Below are 12,225 nucleotides of genomic sequence, written 5' to 3' on the forward strand. Positions count from 1 at the left end.
TTGCCAATCTCCAGGTGAGGGCTGGAGATCACTCAAAATTACAACTGTTCTTTAGGTAGCAGAGATCAGTTCCTCTGGAGAAAATGGTGGACTCAGTGTCATTATACCCTGCTGAGGTTGCCACAGCAAACTCACACTGAGTGTCCAAGGCCGGGGCACCCGCCCAGAGACTCTTTCTAGAGCTTGTTGTATTTATTTCCACAATGGGCCTTTTTCCTTGTATATATATATATACTGCCCTGACAGAATATGGCCAAGCATACAAATGGGGCAAATTCCTACTGGTGTTCCTTCTCTGATCACTGACATCTGATAGCCCTGGGTAAGTGGAGCATGAATCCTTATTCCAGTCTATTTAAATGCCCGGCTTCATAATGTTACTAAAAGCCTAGAAAGAACTCTTCGGCATCAAGGAAGCCTGTAATGGGCCGTTCGGCCAGGCGGTGGCAGTGCTTCGCTGCAACGTGAAGCAGTCCGGAGAAAGCTGACGACATCAAGCCACGCCGAGGGAAAAATGCCGCTGGAACACATCTAACCTTACAGCTGAACAAACTCCCCGTTGGCTGTAAATGTGTGTGATTTAAAGATTATATGTTGTCCTCTCTTACCCCTTGAATCAAAAGATTATTTTTTATTATTATTATTATTATTATTATTGTAAGCATCATCTACAGCAGTGCAATAAACTGCTCCAACAGCCTAGCTGTGCACCCAGCAACAGAACTCAGAGACACGGCCATATGTAAAAGGAAAGGTTTACCATGGCACCAATGCTCCCTCTAAGCTATGGAGTCCTTTAGCAAAAATTCTGTTTTGTGAGCTACTGGCATTAAAGTTGTGAGCAGGTGATTTGGCTACTGCATAAATTAGTTTGCTCTGGAGCCATCCTTCCTAAGCTAAGGCAAAAATATGTGAGCTGGAGGCTAAAAAACTGTGAGCTAGTTCACACTAACTCAGTTTAGGGGGAATACTGCCTGGCATCCTTTTATCTCCATTTGCTGGCTCCTCAGGCCCTAAGGATTATAATCACAGCTGCCATCAGCAAGCCTTTAACTTATGGGAGGGGAACACCTTGGCTTTTCCCTCTCCATGAGGTTTGTACACTGAGGATCCCAGAGTTCTTGGGCTCTTTCTATAGGTTGTGCTATATGGCAGACCTGGAACAGCCACAGGCAAGACAACCCTACAATCCTCTCGAGACTACTTTTCACGCAGAAGTTGGAAAAAACCCAGAAATTTATTGAGGGATAAAAAGACATAATAGCCACAATGAATTAACATATGTAAATCCTCAAGGGATTTGGGGGAACTGAGGCAATTAACTTAATCCAACTAAAGGTGGTAAAGTTACAAAAAGGACACTCAAAATAAGAGAAAATCCCTAATGCATTCAGCTACCATCTGTTCACATTTCCATCTCCTTTCTCCCTCTCTCCTGAGGGTAAGAAACCATATCCAAATGTGGCTCCTCTAATGAAGCCTCCAGGAACTGAACAAAACAAATGTTTCCCCCCAACTGTCACCTGTGTTTTTTAACAAAATAATCTTCACTGGCTTGCTTACAACCAGCCATTCTACTTTGGAAAGAACAGCAGAGGCATCAACACCTACTTCTATCAAGCACATTTATACAAGCTCCATTTACTAATGCTTGGCTATACTTTACTGCCCTTTTCCACTTTCACTTATCTTGGTCTTGGAGTGGCAGCTGAAGCAATGACAGCAGAGAAGGAAATTTCCCCTCATACAGGTAACATTAGTGTCATAGGTGCCAGGGACCCTGGAAAGGGCTCTTGGAGGCTATTTGGACTCAGGTACCATGGCCACCAAATGAGAAGGGAGCACTCACTGGAGAAGACCCTGATGCTGGGAAAGATTGAAGGTCAAAGAAGACGGGGACGGCAAAGGATGAGATAGTTAAACAGTGTCATAGATGCAACGAACATGAAATTGAGCAAACGTCAGAGGACAGCGGAAAACAGGAGGGCCTGGCGAGATCTTGTCCATGGGGTCGCAAAGAGTCGGACTTGACTGTGCGACTGAACAACCACCACCATGGGAATATATATGCATGGATTCCTACATTAGGCTGCGGTCACATACACTAAATGATCCACTTTCAATGTACTTTCCAACTGGTGAGCCTTTCTAGTATTATAGAAGAGATAGAAATGATTCACTGTATCCACTTTTTCCAGTCTACATCATGCATAATTTTGTACACCTCTATGATGTCACCCCTCAGTCTGGGGGAGGTAAAGCTGTCCATTGTGTACACTGCATGATGTAACGGCCATGACTTCCAGAACCTCAGGCCTTACCACAAGCATACTAAAACTGAAAAATTAAGACTGGGATACAGGCAATAGAGAAGATTGACTCACAGGGAATAGATCAGTTCCTGTGGGAGCTTGAATATACCCTGACAATCGCTTCCTGAGGGCTCATCAAAATTCTGGTCATGATTTACAACCAAGGTTTGCAAGACAATAATCAACCTCCTTGGGCCATCCAGGAATCTGCCTTACAATGAAGACTTCTCTGGAAAGCTAATCATAAGTGAAGCCAAGGCCATCAGCCATATCCTGGACCCCTTCCCTCGATACTTCAGTTGCACTGGGACTGCTGGATCAGGCAATGTATGAAAATTTCTGCTCTGCCACCCCCATCCATTTCTCATCCACGACTTCAAGTGCTACTCAAGAAGCTGCTAGCCTTGCCCTCCTATCTGTCCCCCCTTCTCTGGGTACACTGCATGCTCACAACTACAAATGCAAGAACACTGGGAATAGGTAGCAAGTTCTGACTTTGGATTAGCCTAAGGGAGGATACATCTAGGAGAACTGGACGGCTTCCACTGGGAATCATCAGATTTATTTGTTTATTCACCAAATGCTTGTGTGATTCTGTTAGGCCTTCTAGTTACTTATAGCTTACTAATTTCCCAAATACTGTATTCTTACATTGTTCTTTCAGTGTACCTGTTTTTTCATCCTTTTCCTTCTGTTCAGTTTATTATGTTTAATAAAGCTTAAAATTCAAGTGCTGTCTCTCTTATTGTCTGTTGTTCCAAATCCAAACCCATTCCCAAGGTATTGCCCAAGCTTGTGCCCATTCCAGTGCAGGCCAAAAGTCCATTGACCTGGGAGTTTACAAGTGCTCTTGTGCAAGAATGAATATATGTACCCCCAGCATTCCAGTTAACAAAGTCCAAAAACTGGAATTTCTTGACACAAAGTATATGTGCTCCAGTAAGGAGCATCACCAGTTTCCTTAGCAGGAGTGAAAGTGCATGCAGTTCAAACATTCTAAAATGAAGAAGGCAACTTTACCAGTTGCCTTGTAGAGTTCCTTCAGGTGTCCTTCTGGTAATCTGATCTGGTGGACAGTCACATCAACTGTTCCTCCTCCACTGTCAACCACTATGTAACGGTCACCTATTAATACAAGAATCATAACAAGGTACAGTTTGTGTTAGTGTCAAGACATACAGTTCACGTTCTCACAGATAATACCATTAACATGTGTCGCTTGATAGCCATGAACATCTTTAATACTGGTAGGAGTGTGGGCTAATTCACTGCCATGAAGAATGAGCAGAGATCAGGCCCATAAGCCACAGTGGGGCATCTCAGGGCCACACCCTCTTAATTACCAGCCACACCCCACAAAACTCTTTCCTCAACCTTAGAATAACTTTGTTTAGCCACAGTGCACTGCACCACGCCTGGTCCTGCCTGCACTGCCGTCTTCTCAGACGAGATGCTCCTCCCTATGGAAGGGGAGGGGTGGGGTCTGAGCGGTGTGACTCATTGTCTGCTGCAGCCACTTCCTGCATCACCCGAGCTGGGAGGGAGTGGGGGGCAGTCCTGCACTTTGTTCTCCAGCCTGCCAGTGATCAGTAGCAGCTGAATTAACCGGCTCCTTAATGATTCCATCTCCATTGTCCAATGATTTGCATATATTAGCCGTGGACTCTAGGCGCACAGCTCTTATTCCTGTTTTTCATTCCTGCACCTGACCCGGAATGCTCACTCTCCCTCCCCTTCTCCTTCCTGGCAAGGAGACAATGAGCCCGACGCAGACAAGAAAGCTATTGGAGGAGCAAGAAAGCCGCGGGACAGCCTCAGCCCTGGGCTACTTTGAACCTCCCTCCCTCCCTTTCCTCTGGCACCTTTGACACTTGCCTGGGGTTGCACAAGGGTGGGGGGGAAACAAAAGGAAGGGCTACAAACAGGCACGGAGCAGAGCTGAGGCTGAGTTTGGGGGAAAGTTAAGCAGCAAGGGGAGAACAAGCAGCAGGGCAAACAAGCACACCAGAAGGGTCTCCCCCCCACCCACGTTGCATTTCTTCGACCAAGTCTGGCCTCCCTCCCCCTTTAAAGACATGAGACGCTACCCAGGTAATGTAATTAACTTTAATTTGACTGCCCCCTTAAAAATTTGAATACCCCCTGAACAAAACAATCCTGGCTACGAGCCTGGCAGAGGTTGATAATAGAGGTAACATTCAGAATGCAGCCTGTTAACCAGTTTTAATCACAGATGTTTGGAGAATGTAACCAGGTATTAAACAGAATGGTGCATGTTACCTGCATACAGGGGTCATTTCCTGCAGAAGCGCACAGGAGCTGAGCTCCGGCAGTAAAGAGCCCAGGAGGCTGGCACATGCAACCAACCCCACCCCCTGCTCCCAGCAGCCCCCAGTCAGAGCAAGAAGCAGCCAGGTAAGTTGCAGAGCCCCCCCGGTCCAAAACAGTCCAGTGGCACCTTTAAGACCAAGTTTTATTCAGGTACAAGCTCTCCCTCCTCTGTGAGAACAGATCTGCACCTGTGTCCCCCCCCCCCCCATAGCTAGCAATCCACACACTTCTGGTGATGTCAGGGGGTGTGGCATATGCAAATAAGTTCTGCTAATGAGTTATGCTACTGAGCTCATGCACCTCTTTTTCTATGAAATGACCTCTGCCTGCATACAAAATAACTTTTAAAACAAACAATCAAGAGTTAGCCTTCATAAGACTAACATGAGTTCAATCAAGATATAATAGATTGGTGGAATTTTCCCTCCTGAAGATGATATGCTTGTACTCACACCTTAAAACAGCCACATAATTTATTGTTTCTGGGCAAGTAGCAAAGGCCAAATGGCCGCTGACGCCTCTTTCTGCTTTCTTCCCACTGTTGGTGTCTCTGCCATAGCCATGGTTATAGCTTAGGTTGCTTAGACCTAAGGGATAAGCAGCTAGGATAACATGCAAGCTGAGCAAAGTGCACCACTTAAATATCTGCACCTGCTCCCTTTTTTAGCATTAAATGGGCAGCCATCTGCTGCCTTTATGCACCTCAAGGGAAGAAAGTGGTATGTGTGAGGGGGACTATGTTGAATATTTTTTGCAGGATGCCTTAGTATTTAGATCTAGGTTTCTTGGAACTTAGAACCTTAGTAGCATGTGCTTTATGAACAACTTTCAAATTTCAGTTTCCTAAAGTCCAGCCAAAAACAGGACATGTATTTGCCTTTAGGTGTTAACTGCTCGGAGTATCTTATATATGTATGGTACATACTGTTGCTGGCAACAGAAAACCAGCCACAGCAAAGATCATTCAGGAAAGGACACTACCTTCCTCCAACTCGGACCAGATCTCTCCTATGACATTTTCAACCAAAAAGGTGCGGCTCTGCCGGTTACGCCGTATATGTTCTTTAGCTAGTAAATGATAGAGAGAAAATGACTAAGTATAAGACAGCATGACAAAGTGGAAAGTGTATGCTGAAGGAAGCAAAGGCAAGAACACTGGGAACTAGCAACAAGTCATAATTTTGTTAAGCAAACAGTTCAGTCACTGCATTACTATTTTGCCAATATTCAACCCAAGTCAAACACGCTATTAATTCTTACAACCAGTGGATTCCAAATAATGCAGTGCTAATGGCTCAAGCCTTTTACTTTAGGAAAATCCAATCTGCATTGAGATAATTTCTGCTTCTGAATTACATTTCTGCCAGCAGAGGGCATAACTGGCAGAGAATAAGAGAAACTAATAAAGACAGATTCAGCAATAAGAACAAAATTTGAGTCCAGTGGCACCTTGAAGATCAACACATGTTAAGCTTCTACCCAGAATCTAATAAAGACATTTGTTTAAACTGATTTGTATACCCTTGTAAACACTTTTCATGCCCTTAGATTGTGATATTTAAAACATATTTTTTGGCCAGGTGGCTTTTTAAAACACAGAGCAATTTGAGACTAATGAGACTAGTGTTCAAAGGGAAGGCACTCAGACATTTCTTGAAAATCAGATCCATACAAAGCATCTTTGCAAGGGTCTCCATCGTTAAAATTTTTTTGTGTTTTCATTGCTGCATTATGGAGCAAAACATCCCTATATATATGGCACCTCTGTTTGTTTCGGAGATGTCTGTGAAGAAAAACTGCACAAACGAACTTGTCATGCAGAGGTATCAAAGCCTTAAGTCAAGCCAAAATACAATCTAATAACAACTACTTCCTGAAACAAGTAATGCAAATGACAGTTTTTAAATGATGAGGGCTTTGCTAAGAAAGTTTTGAATAATAAAGACCACATATATAAATTTTACTACATATGCAAAGAATTATGAAATCATGTCAAACATCCCTCTCATTCAGATCCCAAGCTATAAATATAAGGGTGGAAGAAATGTTGAGTGCAAATGAAGGCACATTCAATGAAATATGAAAGTGCTTGGAACGATCCACCAAGATGCAATAACATCCTCATTGCCACAGAGATAGCCATTTGAAGAGCATGAACAAGCAGGTGACAACAGCTGCAGAAGGCTGATTGTCAGGTTTTGGGGTGTATTTGCATCTTTTCTATTGTGAACAGCAACACCATCTTCATGCTTGATGCTGCGCTGGATTTTCTGCTTTGGTTCAGGAACTCCAACAATTTTATCAACATCTCTGCACCTCACTTTAATGAATGGAAAAAGGAGCACACTTTAGTAAAAAATCTTTGGGGTTTTTTTTCCTAGCAACAATGACACACTGTGACCAGTTTCATATTATGGAATGCGTACTGTGACATGGTTTTGTTTATCTAGATCTGGGCTAACCAATTAGTGCCCCCCCCCGCCACCAGTATTTTCTTTGAGTCCTGCCCTTTCCTCAGCCAGGTGGGAAGGGGTAAATGAATCTTCTGCTCCACTTCATCTTGGGGCCTCTCTTCATTTCATGGAGGCTCTGATATCTTTTCCTATGCTAATCACATTACCATGTACTTCCAAAGCTCCTTATTCTGTCAATGGCACTTGCACATGACTACTTAAAAACTGCACTGTCCTCTTAGGCCATGTGCAAAAGGTTGTTTTCCCCATGTCCAGATTAGTTAATATGGAACAAATAGTAATGCATCCTAATTCCATCTACATTTTTATTCCACCAATTCCCCCAAAGACCTGAAGGCAGTATACATGATCCTCCCTTCCCTATTTTATCCTCACTACAGTTCAGTGAAGATAAGGCTGAGAATCTGGCGCAAGGCCACCCAGCAAGCTTCCATGGCAGAATGGGGATTTGAATTTACATTTTCCAGATTGTATCCCAACCATCTAGCTGCTACATAACACTGGCTCGTGTTCTGTGCTTATATTTATCAATAGAGCTATTATACCAAACTTAGGATATGTTCTATTCATTATTTAATTATCATTTTTCACAAAATCAGTGTGGTTAATGAATGGAAAAAAGGCTGAATTCCCCCTCCACTCTCAATACTTAGTTTGGGGAAAATTCTCACATTTGTATCTTAAGCTGAGACATTGCCAAGTTTCCTAAATACAGTTTAGAAGTGACCAATAAACTAAAAAATATCCTGTGGAACAGCAGAATTCACTTTTTAATCAGCCTGATCACATTAACAATACGGTAGTTATTTATTTCCAAACACAGGATAGCTTTCACTCTCAATGTTCTTCAGTCCCCTGTTTTAGAAGGGAGATACCATGGTGTGCCACTTCATGAGCATTTATGCCCTTGTGCTAATGGGGAAATTGAAATGGCTGGACATGCGCTGTTGCGTTGGCCCTTCTATAATGACCTTATATGTATATTTATTATACCCGTCCTCCAAAAAAATCCCTTGAATCTGGAACCTCAGAGCTGCCAAGCTCCTAGAGTCTATCAAAGTACAGTGTTGATTTAGTGAAATTTTATATATATATTAATGGAAGATTGTGTGTGTATTCTTATAACAACCCTGTTAATGTATGTTTTATTCTGCTGATCCATGACGGTAATAAATTATTGATTGATTGCATAAGATACTTATCACATGTTGCATGATAAATAACCCAGGGTAACAGGATCATGTAAATTTCTGATCACTGAGTTTTTGAAAAAGATACTGTGCTACAAAAGAAATTGTGACAGGACAGTTAGAATCAGCTGCAGCAATGCCTGGTTAAGTGAACGGTACCTGGAGTAAAGCCAGTGCTGATGGTGTCACTGGGGTTATAACCATTGGCAGGTCCTTTGATGCTTAAGTCTATCATCTGATGAAGGCGGAGCTTCCTGCAATAGATTGATGCTGCCTCTGGCTCCAGGGCGATTATCAGTTGTTCAGGATTCTCAGAGGTTGCCATTCCTGCCTGTGAACAGAGAATCATTGATCTAGGGGCATGAATAGGATGAATCCAGGAGGGAGGAAATTGGAATGTTCATACCATAAAAGGGCTTTAATCTCTGTCTGCTGTCACAATTAAGTTGTTTTGTCAACATAGATTTTTTTAAAAAAATACTTGCTAGCATATAATGAGCACCTTAATTGTAATTGTATTGGATTGGTTTTAAATTGTATAATATGTTTTAATTATCGGAATAATATGTTTTTATTTGCAAGATTTCTTGCCCTGTAAGCCGCCCTGAGCCCTACGGGGGAGGGCGGGATATAAATCTGATTAATAAATAAATAAATAAATATACTAAGTATTGGAGCAAAGGTAAGCAAGTCTAATTAATTTTACAGATTTTCACTGGGACAGAGATGCATGCAGTTTTCTTACTGAAGAAACAGTTGAGGTAGGCGCACATGATAATTCAAAGGGAAAAAATAGTATGATAAAAATTAAAGTTATTTAGTTTCTAGGCCTCTAGTTAATCTTAAACATATCCATCTTGCATTATATCTGCTCAATATGTAGGGAAGAAAATGCTACGCTAAACACACAAACCAGATCTGGATTGCTAGTTGCACGATCATCACAAAGATTTGTCTGGGCTGCTAAGATATTGCTCAAATTCACATACACATTTTGGCTTATTAGTTCTCAGAACTAAAGAAAATACTGAAAACCAAGAAAATCTCAAGAATACAACCAAGAGGGTTAGAAACCCTCCAAAATGAAATACATTTAAGTTGATTTGAGGTTTAAATGTGAATTCTGACTGGATCATACCTTTAATTTTTAAACAACCCTGAGACACTGAAGATTCTAATTATGGTGGATTTGTTTTTTCCTCACAATTGTGTCTTTTGTAAGATTAACATTCCTGTCTCTATTTTGTTCAAGATATTCTAAACCGAATGTATACTATTCATAAAATGGTATCAAGCAATGCTGTTTGGCAAGAAACAAACAAACAAAATACACCACCTTTCCCCATCTGACCCCCCTTGTTTGCAATGCCTACTTCTGTCTGGTATATCCCACCCAAGGAGAAATATTTTATTCTTCAGACACCTTAAGAGCAATCCCAAGAGTTGAACAATCCAAGGGTTACATTACACTGTAGTGTGCCTGAAAGTTAAACACAACATGCCAACTGAAGACTATTTTAAAAACTAGGTCAAGCAGTAATCACTGATTATTTAAATAGTAGGCCCCTATGTGTATAATGAAAGCCACACAACAGGGCCACCCACATACAAAGCAGAGGTGTCTGTCTACTTGGAACACTTGTCTGGTAAGCAGGAAGTAAGTAAACTAACCACCACCACCCTCAAAATTGCCTGCTGAGGATGGCAAATGCTCCACCAAGGATGAATTGCTGCCAGAGAAGACCAGTATGCTCAAACCTCTGGAAGCATGAATCATTCTGGAAGTAGAGATTCTGTATGGGATAGTATGGGATTTCCAAAATGGCTCCCCCCCTTCCTCAGGGGCTCCAGCACATGAACCCCTTCTACTGGTGAAGAAACTCCCTTCTACTGATGAAGAAACTCCCTTCTACTGATGAAGTAACCAGTCCTCTTGTGAATAATGAAAGCAGCACAGTGGGGCCAGCCACACCCATGAGATTTCAGAAAAATCAGGGAAACTTCTGGTGTGCAGAAAAAGGCAGGGGAAATCTCTCCCAAAAGGCAGACATAGGACTGTGCTCTTCCCCAGCGCTTCTCCTGCCCAAAGAAAAATGGTGAGAAATTTCCATCACAGCACTGAAGTGCAGAGAGGTCACAGCTGAAGAAGCAGGATTTCTCTCAGAGCCAGATTAAGACATGCTGAGGCCCTAAACTATATGAAGTGTGAGGCCCCATAGCACCCCCAAGGTAAATTAGTGAGGCCCTAATTTTTAGAGGCCCCTATAATTTGAGGCCCTAAACTGTAGCTTACTTAGCTTGTGCATAAATCCAGCTTTGATTCCCTCCCCAGTAAGTCTCCACCACTCAGCACAGTGTCAGGCGGTTCCTCAGCATTTCTCCTGCACAACGAAAATCGTAAAGGCAGTGGAATAAACTGGCAAGAATGAAGAAAACAGTAAAGTGTCAGTTAAAGGGGGAAGCTGGAAATTAGCCTACTTAAGCCCTTGAGAATTTACAGGATCCTGGAAGGGGAGATTTCCAAACTGTTCACATCTCCTGTGATTCTTCTCAGCCCCACAGCTTGCTGCATCTAACAGTAAAGTAACTGTCTACATTATAATGAAAATAGCAAGATGAGGCCACTCACAGGCAAAGTAAAGAAACTTCCAAAATATGCAGAAATATATGACTGTAAATCAACCAAGAGTAGCTGAGTGTCAGTTAAAAGAAAAAGGAGGGGAATTTATCCTGTTCAAATCTGTGATGCCTCCTGTAGGGGGAAATTTTGAGAGGTGGAGTGGGATTTCCAAGTTGTTTCCATTTCCTACAGTTCCTTGTGGGGTTCCAGCTTGTTAAAGTGAATTCCTTCTCCCAACACTCTGGTGTCCATGACTCACCTATGACCTATCCCATTGTGGGAGTGATATAAGTATTGAAACAGCTGAAACAGCTTTTAATGAGTAAGTATTTAGTACTATATTGTGATCCATATTAAAGAACCCTTCTGTACTTTGCATCTGTGTATCATATTGTGTGATATGAATGAAATGCTGATTGCAAACAGGATTACAGAGGAACAGTAAATAAAAATAAAATAAATGCTTATTTACAAACACAAATCTCAGTAGTAATGCCTCAGCTATTAATACAGTCAACACTACAATACTACCTATCATCCAGCAACGTGGCTGCTTCTAGGGTTGCCAGCTCCCCCCCTGCCAATCAGCTGGCAGGTGGGGAGACTTACCAGGAGAGACTTACCAGGCACGTCACCAGTCACGCTCTGGTATTTGGGCAAAAACTCAATGGAAGAAGCCATTTTTACCATAGAGTTTTTGCCCAAATACCAGAGCCATTCTACAACACCACGTAGCACTAGTACCACCGGACTTACTACAGGACAAGATAACCCCCAAAGAACTGACTATTACCATCATGAGATTTATTCGGGGATCATTCTGTTTTCATGGAGCCCTTTACTTTTATCTGTGTTATCTAATGGTTTTATTGCTTTTATTATGTTTTATGTGGGCTCTGCCCCTCGTAAGCCGCTCTGAGCCCACTCACGGGGAGGGCAGGGTAAAAATGTAATAAATAAATAAATAAATAAATAAATAAATATGATGTCACAGTGTGACGATGTCACTTCTAGCGCACGCCGGACATAATGCAACCACGTGGCTAGTGACATCGCCTGGGTCTCCCTCCTGATACTGGTAACCCCCCCATCCCCCACTGGTTGCCAGGAGGCAACCCTAGCTGCTTCAGTACATCCTGATCTAACCTATGTTGCAAAGAACTTTGGGTAAATGGTGTGCTGGTATGAGGTTCTACAAAAGACAAAACACATTACCATCTTGTTACATTTTCAACTACTACAATTTGTCTTCTTTTTACAAGGTATTGCACTCATTCTTGTTTATCCCAAACAGCAGG

At 42.3% G+C, this 12,225-nt stretch overlaps 1 protein-coding gene across 1 annotated transcript in view; it reads right to left on the reverse strand.

Annotated features, from left to right (window-relative positions):
• Positions 1–12,225, reverse strand: part of HSPA12A (heat shock protein family A (Hsp70) member 12A) — a 73,429-nt gene that overhangs the window by 7,179 nt on the left and 54,025 nt on the right. The window contains exons 7-9 of the mRNA XM_015425059.1: positions 8,467–8,638; positions 5,625–5,711; positions 3,333–3,437 (exon numbers count right to left, since the gene is read on the reverse strand). Of these exons, the coding sequence (XP_015280545.1) occupies positions 3,333–3,437; positions 5,625–5,711; positions 8,467–8,638 (364 nt within the window). The remainder of the gene's footprint in view (positions 1–3,332; positions 3,438–5,624; positions 5,712–8,466; positions 8,639–12,225) is intronic.

The sequence above is a fragment of the Gekko japonicus genome, unplaced genomic scaffold (genome assembly GCF_001447785.1).
Source record: "Gekko japonicus isolate JY-2015 unplaced genomic scaffold, Gekko_japonicus_V1.1 scaffold2582, whole genome shotgun sequence".
NCBI classification, from domain to species: domain Eukaryota; kingdom Metazoa; phylum Chordata; class Lepidosauria; order Squamata; family Gekkonidae; genus Gekko; species Gekko japonicus.